Genomic DNA, 22,487 nt, shown 5'->3' with positions numbered 1-22,487 from the left:
TAAAATCAATGGACTTGCCTATTGGTTAGATATAAAGGCAATGGTTCTCAACTTTCTGGCCCTTTAAATACAGTTCCTCATGTTGTGACCCAACCATAAAATTATTTTCGTTGCTACTTCATAACTGTAATGTTGCTACTGTTATGAATTGTAATGTAAATATCTGATACGCAGGATGGTCTTAGGCGACCCCTGTGAAAGGTTGTTCAACCGCCAAAGGGGTCGCGACCCACAGGTTGAGAACTGCTGATATAAGGGGAGTGGAAATATCCAGGATGACTTCCAGCTTTTGGACCAAGAACCTGGGTGAACAGTGGTGTCAGCCAGCGAGATTGGAAACACACGGGGGAAAGGTGGAGAAGAAAATTGTTTTGAGACGCTGTAGTTTCCAAGGGAGATAACTAGTGGGCATTTGGACATATAGATCCCTGGTGTAGATTTGAGAGTCTTCAGCAGATGAGTGGTGGTAGAAGCCCATAGGCACTGGCGGTACTGATGAGGGAGAAGAGAGCAGTGGTAACAGAGTGCTAAAGACAGAGCAAGCAATAGAAGGGCAAGTCAAACTGGCTTAAGTCAAAGGACGGGGTCTGAGCACTCAGCTCTTCTTGGTCTCAACCGATCTCTCTCTCTCTCTCTCTCTCTCTCTCTCTTGTCTCTCTCTCTTCTTTTGGAAAGTTGGCCTCATTATCTCAGACAGGACTTTTCTACTAGGCAAAGAACAAAGTTACTGGTAGCCCCAGGTTTTTCACCCCAGTGATTTTTTTTCTTTCTTTCACCATCTATATAACAACCCTGGCTAGAACTCTGATGGGCTTTGCTTGGGTCACATGACCTATTCTTAGACCAAATGCAGTTACACTTGGATTGGTCAGGCTGGGTCATGGGCCCTCATCTGGTTGGGGGCAGTGTGCAGTGCAGGTTCTATTACCAGGAGAAGAGGGGTGGTAAAACTTTCTGAGCAGATATAGTTACCATGATCCCCTACACATCAAAATTTAAAGACATAGGTAGAAGAAGGGGAATCAGTGAAGGAGACAGAAAGTTGACATGTCAGAGTAACTTATCAGCTTTTCAGAGGCCAAGCACTGTGTCTTGTTCATATCTGTTTCCTCCTCCCCCTACAGTTTGGAACCTAATGCTGTGCCTATAATCGAAAAGTGTATGTGGAATGGATACATAAACACTCCACATGAAAAGCAGTGGGGATTTTTTCAAAAGATGTAACAAAGACTGACACCCAGAAATCCTATTTGGACAATATACAAAAGCACAGTTTTAAGTAGCTGGCCATCACTGACATGATTTTGAATAGATTCCCTGAAAAGAGCTCGTCTTTTCCATGATTTGGATGAAGGCACCATATCAGTTTGGACCCAAATAGTTACAGCAGCTGAGAATTTGATTTGGGAAATGTCTAATGGAAATCAGGGTTATTCTTTTAAAGAATGTTTTATCGCTCTGTTCCAGGGCTGACTGTAATTTCATGCTGCATTTGTAAGTCTGTAGACAAATACCTTAATTACTAAGGATGTCAGATATAAATAGGAGGCCTAATCAAACCTGTATTAATCGGTGACATACTTGCAACTTTAGGGGACAGATGCCAGGGAAGAATGAAAGCTGGTAAGCCATAGTAAACCACCCTGTAGGTAGTGAATGTGTCCTTTCTTTCATGTCAAGTACCTTTTATATCCACTAGGGGGAGTCGTGCTGTGCATCAAAGCTTGGCTGTTTCTATGTATAATGGAATTACATACCATGAAAACTTGTCTATTGATGGCGTGGATCCTCCTCTCTAAAGTTCTGAGAGATCTGGCCTGTTGTCATTTTTTCCCCCAAACAGATGAGAGAATGTTATTCAAGGCATGTTAAAGAAAATCAATTGTTTAAATTCTCACTGAATTTAGAAGTGTCCACGAACCATTTTAGATGAAAGTTTTTATAAGACAGAAGTTTCCATCATGAAAAGTAGGGTTTTTATTTGCTATAATCTTTGCTTATTAGAAATATAAAAGGCTGAATCTGTGTTGTTTCCATTTTAAAGAGTTTTATTTTAAAGGCCTGCTAGACACTAGTGTAATCTTAGTGCTCAGTGGAATTCTTAAAGTATTATTGGCACTCAGTTGATAATTATTATAATTATTATAAGCTTGTCTAATGTAATTACAGTATAGGAATTTTTCCTTTTCAACACAAAGCCATTTTAAAGCAAAGTTTGAAAGGTGCCGTAAATTAACATAATTCAAGTGCAATGCTCACACTTGCATTCAGTGGTAACTCCTCCATATTGTCAATAGTATTTTTTGTGGCTGACTATTCCTTTTCTATTTTTGTGTTCTCTGTTTTTGCAAAGATAATCAATTCACAAATTGGTATTTGGAGATGAGGTCCTTAAAAAAGCAAAGGAAGGTCATTAGGGTGGGTCCTAATCCAGTATGACTGGCATTTTATAAGAGGATATTTGGACACAGATATATACAAACGGAAGACCATGTGAAGATGAAGAAAGAAGGTGGCCACCTTCAAGCTCAAGAGAGAGGCCTCAGAAGAAACCAACTCTGTCAACACCTTGATCTCAGACTTTTAGTTTCCAAAATTGTGAAGAAAGATTTTGTTGCTTAAGCCCCAAGTCTGTGGTATTTGTTATGGTGGCTCCAGAAACGAATTCAATGGGGTAACATGGCATTTGAGCCCTGATGTCTAATAATGATGATAATAATATGGTGATAATAATATTATTACTTATTGAGCACTCCCTGTGTGCCAGGCATTGTACAAAATGCTTTATACATATTATCTCATTTAATATGTTTTAAAATTTCATGAGATAGATGCCTTTTATTTTTCAGGCTACAGTGAGGCTGCTGAAGCTCAGAGAGCCCTCAGAGTCACTGTGAGGTGGCCCTGGTGGTGGAATCTAGCCTGACTAGGGCCACTGCTAGCCTACAGAGTCTTCGTACAAACACAAGGCATCTCTCCCTTTGGGCACACACCTCCCCATGCCAGGATGCAGGACTTGATGAGCCAAAGACGAGCTAGATTTCAGTCCCTCTTGCCCCGATTCCCTTGTGCAGGGTTAACCCTTTGTGGTGGCCCACTCTGTCCCCAAGCACTTAATCGTTATATTGGACTGCCCCAGGGGCTGGAGCGGGCTACACCACCGAGGAAGGAGCAGGCGGGTGCCTGCAGAGATTCTGAGAGCTGGGCATGCGACCTCACCCACTCCGCAGTTGGCAATGAGGCATGTGGGAGTTCTAGGTCCTGGTGGGAGGGCTTCCAGGGGCCCTGTTTCCACAGGAGGCCTTGATTCAGCCCAGTTCTGCGAATTCACCTCAGAACAGCTCTGTCTCCATTTCTCAGTCAGCAAGATATCCAAGATGCTGTCCTATCACCATCACCCCTGCACCGCCCCCCAAAATCAAAGAGACTGAGAACTGCATCTTTGACTATTCTACTATGAACGTGAGTGTGCCTTTCTTCACAATGAAAGCTCCTGAATGTCCCAAATTTGCAGCTTTCATGGTGGGGGAAAACGCCTGACAGTGTAAATAATTAATCACCATGAAGAATGTCCAATAAGTGAGGGGAGTCAGGTTTCGGATTGGCTGGTTCTGATGATTAAGGTGCAGAAGTCATAGCAGGGTAAAAATAAAGCACCCTCTGAAAAAGCACCATCTTTAGAACTCAAGACGGTTTCTATTTCTACTGCAGAGAACAGTGTGTGTCACCTGTCCTTGAGCCATGAAGGCACTAAGAATATCCGATTTATCTTTAAATATTAGTCGGTGGGTGAGGTCTGGAGATGAGGAAGAACGGCAATCTCTCAATAACCCTGTTTTAATAACAAGGAGTAAAAGTGGAATTTCGAGACCGATGGAGCTCAGACTTAAGGAGAAATGTCTAAAAAGGAAAAAGCACATTGCTTCGTGTGTTATTTGAAAGGATATTTCAGATGTGCAGTGGTGTTTTAGAGGTCATGGCCCCCCCGCCCCCCACCACCTTCTGAACCTTCAGCCCCCAGTAGTCCTCATTGACTTTTTAAATAAAGCTTTTACTTTTATGACTTGCTGGCAAAAACATATAATCCTACCCAGTCAGGTTTCCATTTGTCTGTATCACCAGGTTGCACTTAGTGTTAAAAAAAAAAAAAAAAAAAAAAAAAAAAAAAAAAGCCTTTGCAAAGGGAGGGAAAATGTAGCCTTCCCAGGGCCAGATTTGGGGAGCCAAGCATGGGAGAGGAAGACTGGGAGTCCCTTGTGCCCAGCAGTCTCTCGCGCTTCCCATCAGTGGAAAAACAATGTACAGACTGAACTATCATCTAGGTCACTTCTCCAGCCGTGTTTGGAGGAAGGTTGGTTCTTCAGTTATGGTTCTGGCAGGAAACAGGTGACACACACAAACAGATACACTAATGAAGGGACCAGGGTGGAGGCACGGGCAGGACGAAGGGAGACCAGTAAAGGCTAGCAACAGAGGGAGGCTTTGGCTCCCACAGGCCCGAGGAGGAGGGCGAGGGAGTGGAATGAGCCAGAGAAGGCTGTGACTCTAGCTGTGGCTGCGAGAGAGGGCTGTCCGCGGGCTCTGTGGCCTCCAGGATCTCCCTCCAGCGGGAGGCAGTGAGGAAAATAAATATCTGGACACTCCTCTAGCTACTACCCCTGGATCTGGTGCTGGTGCCTCTCACTGAAGCCAAAAGGTAAGGGATACGTCCAACAGTGGTGAATGTCTGAGTGTAGAGCAGGAAGGGAAAGAGTGGGGGAATGGTATAGAGCAGTGGTCGGCAAACTCATTAGTCAACAGAGCCAAATATCAACAGTACAACGGTTGAAATTTCTTTTGAGAGCCAATTTTTTTAAACTTAAACTATATAGGTAGGTACATTGTTATTAACTTAATTAGGGTACTCCTAAGCTGGCCTTTGCTAAAAATGTCCTCAATCTGAGGGGTCGACCTCAGCGAACGTACCCCCACTTCTTCTAACGCCACTTCTTCAAAATAGACTCGCCCAGGCCGAAAACCAACTTCTGTGCATGGGCCACGAAGTTTCAGCCGCACTGTGTGTGTGCGCCACACGTGGTATTTTGTGGAAGAGCCACGCTCAAGGGGCCAAAGAGCCGCATGTGGCTCGCGAGCCTCGGTTTGCCAACCACTGGACTATAGAGAAGTGGAGAATATCCAAGCACAGGTGGGGACGAAGATATAAACAGGAGGGACCAGAGGAGGGGCAGAAAGGCAAAGTAAATGCCCAGCCTTCTGTGGGATTTGCACCTGGGATTTTGTGCATGAGGCTTCGAGTATCTGAGAGATGCTGTGGGCCCTCCACATCCCCAGCGCCAGTCCCAGGGCGGTATCGAGCGAAGCAGCCCTCACTGTGGGGACCAATGCCGAGCTTCCCAACAGCCACAGCCCATGCTCAGAGCTGGTGCCCGTTGCTTCTTGCCCACCTTGGTGGAAGTGCTTTCTAGGGAGCGGAAAGGACATATGAAAGAGAAGGGGTGCCAGCGTGGTGGCGAGCACCAGACCGCTCACGGCCAAGCCCGGCAACTTTCTTAGTCAGCTCAGAGCATCGCCTGTCAGAATCTGAAGGAAATAGAACGATGAGTGACTGCGAAGGTATCTGTGTGTTTATCTTATCTTCTGCTATTCAAGAGTTTGAGTTATTATTAATATGAGGGCCTGGTTTCTGGCAGCTCTTCCCTTTGAATGGGTCTATGCCACGCTGTCGGTTATCAAAGGATTCAGGGCCTAGGATTATGCTGACAGGGAGCCTCAGAGCTGTGACGGCAGAACAGAGACTTGGGAAAAGACATTGCATTAAAGAGGGATCAGCATTTTGTGTGTAGTCCTTCATGCCCTTTTGGCTTCATATTTCAAAAGAACAGCAAGTAAAATAAGAGCAGGGACGGCCTTGAATCTTATGAAAAATCAGAGAAAAGCTGGTGGCCAAGAAATTGCTCAGCAAGTGATAGAGATTCACCAAATCTGAAGAAATAATGAACGAACGGATGGTTTTGTGTGCTTCATGCAGGGTGAGCGCCAGCTTGCTTGGAAAAGCAGTGATGGCTGATTTACCATACTTTGCTTTCAAGCAGTAGTGGTCTCAGACTCTTGACCACTGATGGTCTTGGCAAATTTTTTGAAGAAAGGGCTCAAGAGAAACTTCATGACAGAGTGGTATACTACCTGAGAAGTGAGGTGCTGGGGCACCAGGGAGAAGTCCTAGACACCACAGTCTCTTTAAAACATTGACACCCAGCCCCAGCTGCGTGGCTCGACTGGTTGGAGTGTCATCCTGCATACCAAAGGGTTGTGGGTTTGATTCCAGGTAGGGGCAGGGATGGGAGGCAACCAATCAATGTTTCTCTCTTACGCTGATGTTTGTCTCCCACTCTTCCTCGCTCTCTCTCAAATCAGGTGAAGATTTTCAAAAATGCTAAATATTAGAACTAAAAAAAAAATAGTCAACATTTACATCCTTTCCATAGGCAATAGCTCATTTGTCCTAAAGCTGAGTGAAGGCCCTTATTTAGTATAAAGGAAGTCGTTTTGACCTTGAGTAAAAAAACTGTTTCTTTGTATATCCAATCCATCCTCCCATCTGTAATTGTAACTCTACTGGGAATGACCATGAGCTGTTAAGCCATGAGGTGGGAAAAGAGAGCAAGTGTCATATCACAGGTGACCCCACTTCCACCTACAGAAGGAGCCCCACTGAGCCTCATCACTTTAACCACAGGCAGGGGCACTGTCGCCAGGTGTAAGAATGGTCCGTGATTGTGGGGCTGTGTGGCTGGGTAGGGAGGATGTGGGGCTGTGTTCCCTCAGTCACATACTGACTAAGCTGCATTGGACTGACTTCTCCTGTTGCTTGAACTTGTCTCTCGGCATCAATTCAAACTTATTAAATGGCCCTTCATCTTATCTGTGTCCAACCATCTACTCATCAGCAGACTTGAAAGGAGGCTGGCTCATTTCGTTTTCCTATCAGTCACCACAAGGGGCCAGCAGCTTCGAGAAGGGCCCCCACGTGGATGACCACGTAGGTTCGAGCGGAGCTGTGGAGAAAGAAGTGGCCTGTCTTAAGTCTTAGAAGAATAACACATACTATTTAACGCACTGGGTAGTGTTTCTCAAATGCTGCCTGGCGGGGGTTGTAACTACGTAGACAAGGCGTAAAGAGGATTCATTGACCCCCAGAACTGATTTTCTCAGTTGCTTTCAATCCCTGCTGACCCAGTCATCCCTACAGACCACGGTTAGAATTTTTTTGTCAGAAAGGAAACTGAAGCACCAATGATAGCCATCTTGTGACTGTGGCCAATTGCCTACTGAACATTCTTAATGTCCGAGCCTCGGCAGGAAACCACTGAATCTCTCACGTCCTGTCCAGCAGAAAGGAGTCTGATTGTGGACGGTCTGGTTAACCCAGATTGCCTCCAGTGCCTGAGGGAGTTGACATTTTCTCATGATGAAGACTTTCCCATCTAGTGAACACTACAAATAAAACTGCTCGGAATCAGTCGGAACTGCCTGTTTCCGTGGTAGCGAGCCTCTGTCTGGAGGATAGGTCTGCACCATCTTCTTGGGGGGGGGGGGGGGCGGGGCAGGGGGAGGTCAGCCAGTAGTGTTACAAGGAGTTTTGAGTGTGCAATAGTGACATCCAAAGGGATGGGCTCCGTCAGTTGGAGAGGGAAGCTTTGTCACCAATGGGATTTGTACCCTTGGCCAGACAGCAGTATCCAAGAAAAAGAAATCAAAGACACACAGCATCCACATGCCTAAATATTTATTCCGGTTGTTTGTACTTCCCACACTTTTCCAATGTGAACGTGTGTCCTGAAGGTGGAGCTTTAGTTCACAGGAAGATTGGGAAGGGGCAACCGTGCCTGCACAAAACAGGGCAGAATCAGCAAAGAATACCTTTATACGCCTCCTAGTCCCCTACATTTTCACGCCCCAAAATAGGCACAGATTCGGATTTCTTTCCTGGTAGGAGCCTACATACAACTAAATGGGAGGGGAAAGAAGCTCAAGCTCAGGAGTGGGGCTTATGGTCCCAGTAGAATGGGGAGAATCTAGCCATCAAAGCCATTTGTACTTCTTGATGGTAGTATTTTTAAGATGTTTCTGTTTCAAAATGAGGCAGCAATGAATTGAGTAGTGATCAAAACGCCACACTATAGAGTATGTTTAATCCCAATAGCTCTCAAGATGGTCTGCTACTGATTGTAGCAGCTCTACGGGACTTAGAGAAATTACTTGGTTACCAGTGAAGTAAACCATCTCCGCGATGGAATTGAAGTGTTCCTGCTCAGCACATAACAACACTGCCACAGCCGGTTATGACGGCAGTGACGATCAGTGTGCTCCTCATCACTCACAGGGAAATTTCAAAACACTAGCACACACATCCCCTGCGAGGCCATGATGGGTTCTATGAGCTTCTGCAGATGTTTCTTAGATACTACTTATTCCATTCCCAGCAGAGCAAAAATTCTTAAAGCATGTCAGGTGGGCAGGGAATGGGGCGCACGGCCTGATTACTCTGGAGCAGAGAGAGCGCATCTGATCTGCCTTGCTTACCATCAGATTAACATGAAGCCCGTATCTCAGGCCTTCCCCCTTCCTCCTCCGCCCTCCTCAGGGCACCCCAACCACCATCACCACAGCAGAAACCTTGTATCTCACGGGAAAGCATTTGCTGCCCACTGACAGGCAAAGATAATGTTATCCAACTTCAAAGAAGGAAATTATGAATGGAAAGATGATCCCTCTGAGTTCAGAATGTGAGCGTCGCTGATGGAATGATTTGATCCATTAATGGCACATTTGGGGCAGAAACTCACGTTTCTTTTCTGCTTCTTGCTTTAGTTCACCCTTCTTTCCTTAAGCCTTCCCGAACTCCTTCTCCTGCCTTATCCCTCAGCTCTGGGGAGAACTCGGAGCACTGTCGTAGAAGTTTGAACCTGGATCAGCTGCTCCTTCAGGAGGGCTCAGCATCTGTAGGAAGTCCACTTACTCAAACGACCCCCCCCCCCAAAAAAAAAAGAACCAAAACGCTCCACATAGATTCTATTTAGAGTTGAGAACTGGGAGAAGACAGACGGTGCACCCTGTCCCCTCCCTGGGGCTTGGAAACAGCCTGGGAAGGGACAGAGATCATTTCCCACAGATGCCTAGGGATCCCCAGGAGCCCCTGGTGACCCCCTGGATCACCTGCCAGACTGTAAGGGTGCCGGTGGTGCTATCAGCTGCAACTGGGGCAGCTGGGAGGCATTTGTGTGTCCTCTAGGATGCCCCCTGCTGAGAAATCTTGAACCTTCACCCAGGGGAGGTAGTCATTCAGGTGTGCAGTGATGCAGAAATACAGGGTGGGGCAAAAGTAGGTTTGCAGTTGTGAGTGCAGGAAACATAATTGATTCTTGTATTATTATTAGTAATTAATTACTGTAAACCTACTTTTGCCCCACCCTGTATACTGTGCTTCAGAAATTCTTGGTGGTTTTGTGGACAACCAACTGCTACTTGCCCCCTAAGGCAGCGGTTCTCAACCTGTGGGTCGCGACCCCTTTGGCGGCCCAACGACCCTTTCACAGAGGTTGCCTAAGACCATCCTGCATATCAGATATTTACATTATGATTCATAACAGTAGCAACATTACAGTTATGAAGTAGCAATGAAAATAATTTTATGGTTGGGTCACAACATGAGGAACTGTATTTAAAGGGCCAGAAGGTTGAGAACCACTGCCCTAAGGGAATTGGTGAGACCTCAGAGGGTCCAAAGTAAAGAACTGGGAAGGGATGAGAGAGAGGGAGGGCAGGCCTCTAAGGAAATAAAGGTACCTGTTCTCGGATTAGAAGGCTGGGAAGGGGAGGGGAGGTTGCAGCATTTAACTTGGGGAACTGTTTGGTCACACCTGTGGAGAAGGCTTTCTGGGTATTATTGTAATGGCCACAGGTGGCACTTGGCTAGACCAGGAGGTGTAAGTGGCCCTAGAGCTGGATACAGGTTAGATAGAATCTCAACTCTGCTGTTTACCAGCAGGACCACCCCCCACCCCCCACCCCCCCACCCCGGCGCAAGTTCCCTAAGCTCTGCTAAGTGAGAATAATACTCATTAATTAATAGGGTTGCTATGGGTATTACATGAGTCTCCTGTAGTGAATTTAGAACAGCACCGGGTACGTAGTAAGTGTTCAATAAATGCTAGGTATGATCAGTAAGGTCAGAGGGTGAGTAGAACTTGGAAGGGCTAGATTTGAGAGCCTGGGACTCCGTTGCCAAGGGAGATTTGAGACCCTTTTCAAATATGGGAGCTCCAGCGCCAGGGATTGTCCAGGATCAGAGCTTTGGCGACTGCCTTCCCCCACCTCACTCTTCTGACCGGAGAAATCCACCCTCCTTGATAGGGGAGCCCTGGTCCCCCGAGCCTCGGGCTCGTCCCCGTCTCCCGCGCGCCTCCTCAGGGCCTCCCTGCCGCGCTCCACACCTGTCAACCGTCCTTGCAGCCTCCCTGTGGCCCAGCCCCCGGCCTCAGAGGCAACCCTCTGGTGCCTAAGGTCGTCGCTCCCGGAGTCTGGCGTCTCCCCAACCCCACCACTGCCGCGCTGCTCTGGTAAACAAAACCCTAGCGTTGGAGCAGCCCCGCGGGGGGACGCGCGCGGGAGCTCGCTCGCTGCACAGTTAGCGCGCCCCGGGAGCCCCGGGCCAGCCAAGGGGCGATGGTGGCGGCCCTGGCGGCAGCGGCTGGCGGCTCAGCTTTGTTTTGAATAGATGAAAGCGGCCACCTACACAGTAACCCAAATTATCAGACCTCCCTCCTCCCTATCTCGCCGAATCAAGAGGGGAGGGGAGATGGGCGTGGAGGGAGGGCGGGCGGGCAGGAGGCGGAGGGCGGAGGAGGAAGAGGATGAGGAAGGGGGCCAGTTGCATCCCACTTTCACAATGGGAAAGTGAAACGCACGAGCGCACCCAACCTCTCCAGTCCTCCCCGCCTGCCTCGCTCCCCCCACCTCTTCCCCTCCGCGCCTCCCCGCGAGCGCCGGCGCTGCACAGAGGAACTCTCCGGAGAAGGAGGGCCAGGAGGAAGCGGCACCAGAGCGCGCAGGGCTTGCCACCGCCGCCGCCGCCGCCGCTGCACAGGCTGCCGGAGCGAGCCCGCCGCGCGCCGCCCTCCCCGCTCTCCTTCCCAGGCGAGCCGCGGGGATGGGGCGGCCGCGGGAGCCCGAGCGCGCGCAGGAGCCGCCGCCGCCCGCGTCTCCGTCGCCGCGCGCCTGAGCCGCCGTCGCCACCTCGCGCCCTGCCCGCGGGCGACCCCCCAAGCCCCATGGAGGTCTCCCGGAGGAAAGCACCGCCGCGCCCCCCGCGCCGCGCCGCGCCGCTGCCCCTGCTCGCCTATCTGCTGGCCCTGGCGGCGCCCGGCCGGGGCGCGGACGAGCCCGTGTGGCGGGCAGAGCAAACCATCGGAGCCATCGCGGTGAGCCGGGCGGACGGCGTGTTCGTGGCGAGCGGCAGCTGCCTGGACCAGCTGGACTACAGCCTGGAGCACAGGCTCTCGCGCCTGTACCGGGACCAAGCGGGCAACTGCACGGAGCCCGTCTCGCTGGCGCCCCCCGCGCGGCCCCGGCCGGGGAGCAGCTTCAGCAAGCTGCTGCTGCCCTACCGCGAGGGGGCGACCGGCCTCGGGGGGCTGCTGCTCACCGGCTGGACCTTCGACCGAGGCGCCTGCGAGGTGCGGCCCCTGGGCAACCTGAGCCTCAGCTCCCTGCACAACGGCACCGAGGTGGTGTCCTGCCACCCGCAGGGCTCGACGGCCGGCGTGGTGTACCGCGCGGGCGCGCAGAAGGGCTGGTACCTGGCGGTGGCCGCGACCTACGCGCTGCCAGAGACCGAGACGGCGAACCGCTGCAACCCGGCGGCGTCCGACCGCGACACGGCCATCTCGATCAAGAACACGGAGGGACGCAGCTTCGACACGAAAGAGGAGGGCAGGCTCAAAAGGAGAGACGGGGGCGCGGGCAGCCTGCACTTCGTGGACGCCTTCCTCTGGAACGCCAGCGTCTACTTCCCCTACTATCCCTACAACTACACCAGCGGCGACGCCACGGGCTGGCCCAGCATGGCGCGCATCGCGCAGAGCGAAGAGGTGAAGTTCCAGGGCCAGGCGGCCCTCGATTGCGGCCACGGGCACCCCTACGGCCGCCGCCTGCTCCTCTCCTCCAGCCTGGTGGAGGCCCTGGACGTCTGGGCGGGCGTGTTCAGCGCGGCCACCGGGGAGGGCCAGGAGAAGCGCTCCCCCGCCACCACGGCGCTGTGCCTCTTCAGGATGAGTGAGATCCAGGCGCGCGCCAAGAACTGCCAGTGGGACTTCTCGCTCCAGGAGACCAACTGCGTAAGTCCTGCCCCGGGACGCTGCCAGGAGCGCTCCTGCTGGGGAGCCGCCGCCGAGGCGAAGAGGGAGGGAGAGCGGGTTGGCATTTACCGGGTCCGGGATTCACACAGCCCGGTGGCCGCCCGACGCCATTCTCACACAGGCTAGGAGGCTTCCGGAGACTCTAACGCAGGGCCAGAGGTCCCCAAAGGGAGTGTAAAAGGGGAGGTGGCGAGGGCAGGCGTGAGGCTCAAAACTCCAGTGCCTGAATCCCAGTGCCGTCCTGCCCTGTCCAGACGTGGGCGCTGGTTTGGGGCTGAGCCTCCCCTGCAGCCCACCCCTCCCCTCCCTAATCGCTAACTCAAGGTGTGTGGTTTTAGCTGTCTTGTGGCTTCGACCCCTTCCCAAAACATGGTTTACCGAACCTAGTGCCCTCCGCAGAGAAGCCGCTTCCTAAAGGACTTGCTGCCACACCCCAGGCCTTGTGCCCCCCGCCGCCGTAACACGGGGGATGTGGTCTGAAGAGTTGGTAGCCTGCTGAACCTGCGGCAGAGCCAGCCTGGAAAGAGGCTCGCGTTCGGCCAAACAGAACCCTCAGCGCGACCCAGCGCAAGGGGGCGGGGCTGTGGTTCTGCTGAGGGTGCGCTGTGGTCTCCCGCGGGGTGGGGGAGAGGGTGGGCAGGCAGCGGTGGCTTTGTAGGTAAAAGCCTCACCCTGGAGGGGTGAGCAAGAGAAAGTGTTGGGGTGCTACAGGCAGTTTCTGGGCTCCCGATTGCCTGACTACATCGTGGGGCTCCGCGGCACCACCCTTGTGTGGTTCCCAACCAGGCAAACAGCGCAGGCTTCTCTGGGGTGCCCAGGGCAGCCACAGCTGACTCTTGAGATTGGCATTTCTTTGACTGGAAAATAAAGCAGCGGTTCAAGAGGGTCCAGTTGATGGGGATTACGGAGCCATTGTGCGCTTCGCAGCGGCCGTTTTCCTTCCAAGGCTGCTGGCACGTCTACTCCACATATGGCTCCTGAGAGCGAGCCTGCTGAGAGCCTCCTTTATAACTGGACGGAAATCAAAGAGCAGGAATTAATGGCTACAGGTGTTGCCATTGTTTTGGCATAAAAGGCGTCAGGGAGGCAAGGGAGCAGTCTCCACTTGGAAAATGTGTTGTGCTGTTACAATTGTTGTGTAGGCACACAGGGGGGCATTGGCTCCAAGGTGTATTAATATGTGTATAGAAAGACACTCCCACCCCACTCACCCCTTTCTCGGCAAAACCCATCTTACTAAATATTAGCCCTATTTTCCAGGGAGAAAAAATAACGTAAATCCTTTGCAAGGCTTCTTAGAATGGTCATTTGCTTGTTCCACCTTGCCTATCTGTTGCATGCTGATAATGCCTTCATTTAGTCACTGGTATAAGTTTTTTTAAAGCATAAGTGACATATAATACATCCTAAAGGACTTCATCTTTCTATACACATATATAATTTAATATTTACTATCTGTCTTTATTAGATCTTTATATTCTATAGTTCGAGTTTGGCGAAAATTATTGCCTTCCACTCCTCTGTGGAAAGACTTGAAAATACCCCCAAATATTACTTCGTGTCAAGCTTAAGGCATACTTGGTCTCTGGGGCTAATGACAAGACAGCTCGGAGGCCCACAGCAGGTAATAACAGTGGAAGTCCAAGCTTTGCCATATGACAGCTGTGTAGATGTGTGGAGCCAAAACATTTCTCTTGACTGCTTCTCTCTACCCATTGGGTCCTGGAGGACTTAGTTCCCTTCCAAACGCAGCAGGCATCCTGAGTGCAGTCAAAATCCGTGTTTTGGCTCGATCAGGTGTTCCTACTGGTGCTGGGATGAGGAGGGGAAGGGGCAGTGGGAGAGCTGTTTATCATCTTCACGGGAGCTTCTGGGAGAGAGCTGCCCATTGGGAATCAAGCGAGGGATAAACACATGCTGCCAAAAAATCTGGAATTGGAAAAAGACATAATTAAAAGAGGTCCCTCCATAGCATTTCTTGCTGCTGTTATTTATTGAGAACTCCCAGTGTGCTCAGAGCTATGTGTTCTGAAAGACGGGGTCTCTACCCCCCTGAGCTTGTCATCCAAGTTAAATAATACACTCTGGTTCAAACAATAGCATGTCATGGTCGCACAGGTGGGAGCTTGGAGTTTTGCTTTCTTTTTTTTTTCTTCCCTCATTTAAGTAAATTTCTTGCTGCTAGTGTGCACTAAAAAGCCTTAGTGGAATGGGATTTCAAGAGGGGTTTGAACTCGGGGGGGGGGGGGGGGGGAGGGTAGTTTTGCTGAAAAAGCTATTTTCTAACCTATTAAATAGGCAGATAGGATACTTCATTCAACAAACATGTGTTTGATGCCTCCTAGTGTGAGCAAGGCCCTGTGCTGGGTGCCACTGATTTTGCCGCTGAAAGGACAATGGCAGGTTGCAACCCCATTTAATGGGGTCATGGGATCAGTGTGCCTCCAGTTGTCACTCAGAACAGTGCTGTCATTTGAATGGCATTTGTTCTGCATTTTATTTTCAGGTTTGATTGTGTTTTGGAAAAGACAGGCTGAATTACAGGTGCCGAACACAGGAGACAGACTTGAAACACCCTAGCGAGAGCCTCAATAGATTCCAACCGCGGTTCCTTCAGAGCAGACAGTCGTTTTTGAACAGTAAGCCACAGGCAGCGAGGCACAGGCGGCCCGATGTGCTTGCCTTCTCCCTCTCCTGTTAGAGGGCTTGCTCTGATTTCCCATCTTCAATCAGCCATGGGTAGCAAAGTGGCAGGAGCGACTGGGTTGTGTTTCCTCGTTTCTTGGCTCTCTTCCTGTCAATCACATGTTGCTGATTCTCTTCCCCTTCAGCTCCTGCTGAGGGTTCATTTGGGGGATGCTTGTGCCACGAGTGTGTACTACTCAGCCTTTTCACACTGGCCTGTTGCTTTTTTCTGCCTTGCCACCAACTTTGAATCCCCTTTCACAACTCCAGCAGGTTAGCTTCAGCTCGTGAACGTGCCAAGGCAGCCGATTTCTGTGGACCTTAATAAATAATAACAGTCCTATAATAATCATGATGATAATCCTGGGAAATATTTGCACAGCGCCTTGCCATATATTATGTCTTGTGAGCCCTCATCAAGTCTGAGGCTGAGTCTATGAGGAACGTTCCCATTTATCTGATGAGGAAGCACAAAAGAGCAAAACAGCGGGTGTCAGGGCCCTCCAGCCTAAACCCAGGTCTTGCAATGTCTCCTCGTGTATTTTTTCCACTCTGGTGCCTCTCAAACTTTCCCTTGAAAGTCCCCTAACTGAAAAGGCAGCAGTCAACCTCCCCTAAATGTGGAGTTGAGGTTGGAGGGGGCCCTTTGAAATGCATTTTTAAAACTTCATGTGATTTTTTTTCATTCTATTTCCTAACAATCCGTGTGCGTTGGTTAATATAAAAAATGAATGTTTTAAATTATGTACAAGCTAATTAATTTAATTTCCTCCCTCTCTGAGCGCCAGCTACTCCTTGCACACCAGTGCACTTGTAGAAAGTGTTTGTACCCGAGGTTTGAAGTCTGATTGTTCTAGGTTTGTTTAGCTGCCATAGTTGGGTCCTGGGATTGCCTGTGGTTTAAACATGGTGACCACCCCCTCTGGAGACACTGAGAGTGGTGTTTTCTTATCCTGTTGGCCAATGGGACCAAAGCCTGATATAATTTAGCTGTTATGCAGACAACCACAAAACGCTCACATGCTCTCTGGCAGACAGTAACCCAAGACACTTCTAGCCACTGCATGCAGAAGTGATGTCCCAGGACCACTTGGCAGTGCAGCCTTCTTGACCTCAAAATCCACAGTCTTCCTGTCACGTTTATTCCTCCTTTGGTTTCTGTTATGATCCTGTCTCACCATTTTGCAATCTATAGGCTAGATGGTGACTTTTACCCTCATATATACATTTTTTATGCAACGGTGGGTTTTCAAAGCTCAATACCCACTCAGAGGGAAAAAGCAGTCATAGCTACTATCTACTAGATAGCTGTCATGCCAGGCTTTGTATTAAGCACTTTACATGCCTCACTTGTGGTTGATTCTCACAGTCATTCAATGAGACAAGGACCATAGGTATTATTATGATTTTGTAGGTGATAAAATTGAGGACCAGAGAGCTTTAATAGGTTCCACAGCTGGTAAATGGCAGAGGTTTTAGGACCTGGGTGGTCTGGCCTTGGACAGCCCGGCACCATGGATAGTGGGTGTCAGTTCTATCCTGTGTGGAGCTAGCTGGGCTCTTGCAACTGCTCTGATAAGATCAGCTGTTTGCAGACATGAGACTTATGATAGAGCAGAGAACCCTTGACCATGAACTGAGTTTTTGGTTCTGTGTGTTTGACCACCTGAAGTAAACACTCGGGAGGTTGTAGTTCTGAAACTGTCAGCTTCTAGATAGTGCTGGTGTTCTTTGTATTCAAGGTTATAATGATCTCAGAGATCATTATAGGGCCTCAAGGGAATGCTCCTTGGACCACAGACACTCTTTTCTTTATCAGCAGCCACAATTAAAATGTAATCCCCAGAAGGTAAGGGACCTTGTAACATTTTATTTTTTGTTGAACCAAGAGTACCTAGCATGTAGTACCTTGTATAGTTGGGGACTTGAGAAGTATTTGTTGAATTAACAAATGAAGGGTCTTGGAGGATCATGTTGGGAATGATTTCTGTACTTAGTGGCAATATTTTCCTGAATCTGGCCACCTCATTCTCCCTTAACTATTGTGTTTTCTTAATGTCTGATGCATCCAGGCCTGTTTTTCCCAGTTTCAGGCTGCCTGGCATCCTCCACTCCTCTGGCTCTTCCTAGAAATCCCCATTCATTGGAATAGCCAGACTTCTGATCTTGCCAATTTGGAGGTTAACTTTGACCGTGGAAACCCAGCATGTTTGGGTCTTGTATGGCATCCTACATAATAAAAGCCTAATATGCAAATCGACCAAACAGCAGAATGACCGGTCGCTATGACACACACTGACCACCAGGGGGCAGACGCTCAATGCAGGAACTGCCCCCAGCCGCAGGCCCCAGGCCAGCCAAGGCAGATGCCAGTGGAGGCCCCCTGATCACCCTGCTGGTCGCCCTACAGACCAGCCCTGATTGCCGGCCAGGCCTAGGGACCCTTCCCGTGTATGGATTTTGTGCACTGGGCCTCTAGTAATTTAATAATGTGCATGATCATGCCTTTCAGTGATAAGAGGAAAAGGGCTTTATGCTGTAGGTAGGGTAATGATTCTCAGAGTTCAGTCTCTGACCTAACAGCATAAGCATCACCTGGGAACTTGCTAGAAATGCAAATTCTTGGGCCTTACATCAGACTTACTAAATCAGAAACTCTGTGTTTTAACAAGCCCTCCAGGTGATTCTGAAACACACTCATGTTTTAGAACCACTGCTGAAAGGGAACACAATTTCCCTTGTAGTCCAGCTGAGGCACCTGAGATAAGAACTTGTCCATTTTTTCAACTCATCCCACTATGTCCACGGATGATCTTGGTGTGGGTGTGGTGGAGAAAGAAACTTTATTCAGTGCAAACAGCTCAACTGAGATACAGCATAGGGAGGCTCCTCTCTGACTAGACAGCTCTGCTCTGCTCCAGCAAGACATTTAAGGTGTTTCAGCTCTGGCCATGAAAATGCAATCTTCTATCTCATCTTAAGTGGAAAGGGAAAGTACACTCCCAGAGCCACAGGGGAGATGACTTATTTAGACAGAAGTCCCCACCCCTGATACCTGATTGGTCTGTCTTCATGCAAATGAAGACTCCAAATCCTAAAAGTTTGATTGGTTCAAAAGACACTGTCCTGATTGTTCAGAATTGAGCCACTCTGATTGGTTGGTGAAGAAGCTGATGGGCTTACAGCTGCACAGCTCTGATTGGATGTGGAAACCTCAGTCCTATTGGTTGAAATAGGATCCAGGAACTCCTTTATAAGGGCTGGCTCAGATGGCAGAAACACAGTGCAGGCAGGCAGTCCAGTGCAGGCATCTCCCAGAAGTGTAGTTCATGGGAAAGGTTCCTGTGTAGGAATGGCTACTAGGCTCTGTTTTTAAAATTTGTGATCAATTAAGCCACTGAGAGCCTTTCTTAGTAGGTTTCTTCTTTATCAGGGTCCACAACTATCTTATATTCCTTATTCTCTTCTAATTGCTCAAAGGGAATACCTAGAAAACCTAAAGCCTTTCCATTTTTGAGCTCGTAGTCTGACTCTCAAGAACCTACAGGTCATAGTTTAATTAGCTCATTCATTCTTGCATACAACAGTCTATTTGCATTTCATTCCAGGATGTAGGAGGCACTTCTAGAGTCTTCCATTCTGCTATACACCAGAACCAGTTCCACACACATAAAATCTCTCCAAGGGCCAACTCTTTATAGCGTCAGTTCGAATACTAATTTCCATTTTAGACATAGTTGGCTGCATGAAACAAAAAGCTACTTAAGCAAGCTCAGATAAGGGATGGTGGATTTAGTGGGGAGAAACACATGGAGTTGCATTGAAATCTAGGAATCGGAGCAGTACTGTGTAGTAGTTACATGCACAGATTCTGGGGCCAGGTTGTATGGCCTTGGGCACATTGTTTAACCTTTCTGTGCTTTGGTTTCTTCATTTATAAATAGGCATTCTGTTTGCCTCATGGGATTATTGTTTGGATTAATGAGTTAATATGTCTAGGATGAACACTACTTGACCCATAGTAAATGCTATGTATGTATTTACCATCATCACCATCGTGATTAGTAATGTAGTAGGATAGGGTTCCTTGAGATGGAATTGGGAGATGGTTCTGGACTCAAGGCAGCTTGAAGGAGCTTAGCAGCAACAAGTGATGCATGCCCAGTCTAAGGTTTCACTGTCAACATCATTAGCAAGGCTCTCTTCCTCAGTCCGGCTTCCAAAAGGCCTCTGCTTCTTCAAACGTCTGCCCCTCAACCCTTCCACCTGAATGTGTCTCAGCCTGCCTGATCCCCACTCTACCTCTCCATGGCATTGGCCCTTCTGCTTGGGCTCCCCACTGGCAAAAACTTTCCATATTCATTAGTTCAAATCACCAGGAAAGAGAATTGTGTCCAACTCACCTTTCACACCAAATTAGAGCACTATTCAGAGTGGGGATTTGTTGCCCTTGGGGCAGACACTGACCCCTGGTCCAATCAGAAGAAGGGGGTCAAACCAGTGATGCCCCCAGTTGGCACAGTGGGAAGGTTCTCTTGGATGGAATGACGGAAGAGCTACACTGTGATTACCATGTTGACCACATAGCATGGCACCACCTCTGCCTTGCTTTGAGCCTCTCGATGATCTCTGCCGACCTTGAATACATGGTGCACATAGCTGATGACGACTGCGGCCTGCTGTGAGAACCCCAGAGTCTGCGGGGCGGGGGGGGGGGGCAGTTTGTGGGCATCAGGGTCTGACCTGTTTGTGGGGACAGGGCCATAATAGTAAGATTTTTTTTCTTGTCAAATGTACTCATAGTATTTCTTAGTTTAATTTTCTATCTTGCAATTGTTATATTGTCTCAAAACCAAATAGTCTCAATACTAACAGTTTTATTATTACAAGTTTTTATACTGTCACAGGTTATGTTTCACAGTTTCTGTAGTTGATTTTCATATCGGTTTGGCTGTCTAGTCAATAGTTACACAGTGTTCTCCTTGGAGAAGTTATGATAGGGACCTGGCCCCCGCGATGCTGGCCCACTGGCAGGCCAGTGCTGTTAGGCAGAGGTCAGCAGCTTTTTCTGTGAAGGTCAGCTCTTCAGTATGTCAGGCTTCGCAGGCCACATGCAGCCTCTGCTGCAGTGACATGGCCACTGTGTGGGGTGGCAGCAACCATGGGCAATGTTCCGATTAAGCTTCAGACACGGAAACCCAAATTTTATTTCATTTTCACTTGTCATGAAATATTCTTTTGATTTTTTTCAAATATTTAAAAATATATCATTCTGACCTCATGGTTGGCCATTCGGGGAAAAAACAGGTGGGCCAGCTTTGGCCGACAAGTGGTATTTTGCCGACCCCTGCTGTTGTGGACAGAGAGCAAGACAAACCTTTACAATGCAGATGTACGCAAAAAAAAATTTAAAAATAAAAATAAAATGCTGTGTCAGCCGCAAGAAGGGGCATCAAACTCGGCCTGGGAGGACCTAGGAGGCTTCCGAGGGGTGAAGCTGGAGCCAAGTGGAGAAGGCTAGGAAGGGAGTTGTGGAGAGAGGGAACAGCTTGTGCACACGCAGGAAGTTGAATAGGCTTGTGAACCGCAGGTAGCGCACCCGGCCGAGGAGTGTCCAGAAATGAGTGTGCAGGTCCAGATGGCGAAGGGCTTAATGAGACAGGCAAAGGTGGGTGGATTTAACCTGATGGCTAGTGGTTTTCAGACTTTCCAAACCTGGCCTTTAATGTAAATCTCAACCAGAAGCTCGGTATGAGGAAAAGATTAGCAAGTCATCATTGGCTTGCTGCCCTGGCTGAGACCACTGCCACCAGCTGGGACACAGGGTGAAGCAGGGGTTGGGGTTCCCAGACCCTGACACCCATGCCTGTCCCTGAGGCATCTCCAAGGACCTTCTAGGATGCTGCCGCACAGGGTGTGAAAGCATGGCTATGGCTGATGAAGGACACAGCAGGGTTATAAGCAGACAGGGTCTGATTGTGCTCTTGAAAGATTAGTCAAGAGATAGAATGGGTGAGGCAAGATTTCAGGCAAGGCAACTGAGTAGAAGAGGAGCCATTGTTTTAAACAAATAATTACTTGCATTCCTATTATGTGCCAAGTACTGTATGAAAACATTTCTCCCACTGCTAAAAGAGTAGACAATAAACATGCAGCACATGAATAAGTTATGTTTATACTAGAGGCCTAGTGCATGAGATATTTGCACTGGGGGCGGGGGGGGGGGTGTCCCTCAGACCGACCTGTGCCCCCTTGCAGTCTGGGGCTCCCAGTGGGCAGTCAGACATCCTTAGTACTGCCATGGAGGCAGGAGAGGCTCCTGCTGACCAACCATGATCCCGGCTTCTGGCTGAGCTTCCCCTGTGGGAGCACCTGACCACCAGGGAGCAGTTCCAGTGTTGGGCATCTGCCCCCTGGTGGTCAGTGCATGTCATGGTGTCATAGCGACTGGTCATTCTGCTGTTAGGTCGATTTGCATATTAGCCTTTTATTAGATAGGATTAGAGTAACTGAGCAGTTACAGAGCACGTACTGTGTACCAAGGGTTCTAAGTAAGCACATCACCGTTTTAACTTATTTAATCCTCACCACAACCTTATGAGGTGGGTAACATTGTTACTTCCATCTTACGGATGAGGAAACTGAGGCACAGACTGAGGTTGGGGCTGTAAAGGAACTAAACGGGTGTTGGGGACAGTTGCCTGGATGGAGGTTGGGTTGACACCAGGAAGATGAGAATGGATAGTGATGGTCGTCTCCAGAAGGGAGCCACCCCTCACAGACAGGAGAGCAAGTTCAAGGGCTGAAAGGAGGGCACGGCTTGGTCAGCTTGAAGAACAAAAGGTTCATGTGGTTGAGTCCAGGGAGGGGGGCAGGGGAGAGTGTACGGGAGGAGGTTGCTGAAGGAAGCAGCGGCCCGATCCTGTATGCCTTGTAGGCTGTGGGAAGGAGATTATATTTTTTTTCCTCGAAGCAGAGAAGAGCCTTTGAAGGGATGTGAAATGATTAGATTTGAGTCCCCCAATAATGGCTGCCCTGTGGGGAATGGATAAGAGATTGGCCCCCGTGGAGGCAGGGAAACCGGCAGGAGGCTCCTGAAGTAGTCCAGGCAAGAAATAATGTCGCCTTGGTCTGGAGTGGTGGGCTGATCCTGGAGAGGAACAGGGACTCTGTGGATTGCGGTCATCCACCTGAGGGATGCTGAAGCCCTGAATGGGGTGAGGCAAGCTTGGCAGCAGTGAGGGTGGAGCGGAGGCACAGAGGAAGTAGCTTACTAAGACGTAGAACTGAGAGGTGTTGGTGACCAGTTAGAAGATAAATTTAATTTTTGTTGCTGTTTCGATGCCTTTGGGACACCCAGGAAGAGTCACTAAGCAGGCAGTTGGC

General features: G+C 49.2%; 1 protein-coding gene across 1 annotated transcript in view; it reads left to right on the top strand.

Annotated features, from left to right (window-relative positions):
- The first annotated feature begins 11,315 nt into the window (after window positions 1-11,315).
- Window positions 11,316-22,487, top strand: part of PLXNC1 (plexin C1) — a 168,114-nt gene continuing 156,942 nt past the window's right edge. The window contains exon 1 of the mRNA XM_081083729.1: window positions 11,316-12,395. Within this exon, the coding sequence (XP_080939855.1) occupies window positions 11,331-12,395 (1,065 nt within the window). The 5' untranslated portion in view covers window positions 11,316-11,330. The remainder of the gene's footprint in view (window positions 12,396-22,487) is intronic.

This window comes from Myotis nattereri, assembly GCF_964212035.1.
Source record: "Myotis nattereri genome assembly, chromosome: 2".
In the NCBI taxonomy this organism is placed as follows: Eukaryota; Metazoa; Chordata; class Mammalia; order Chiroptera; family Vespertilionidae; genus Myotis; species Myotis nattereri.
The sequence above is the reverse complement of the archived record's forward strand: the minus strand, read 5'-3'. Positions and strand labels throughout refer to the sequence as shown.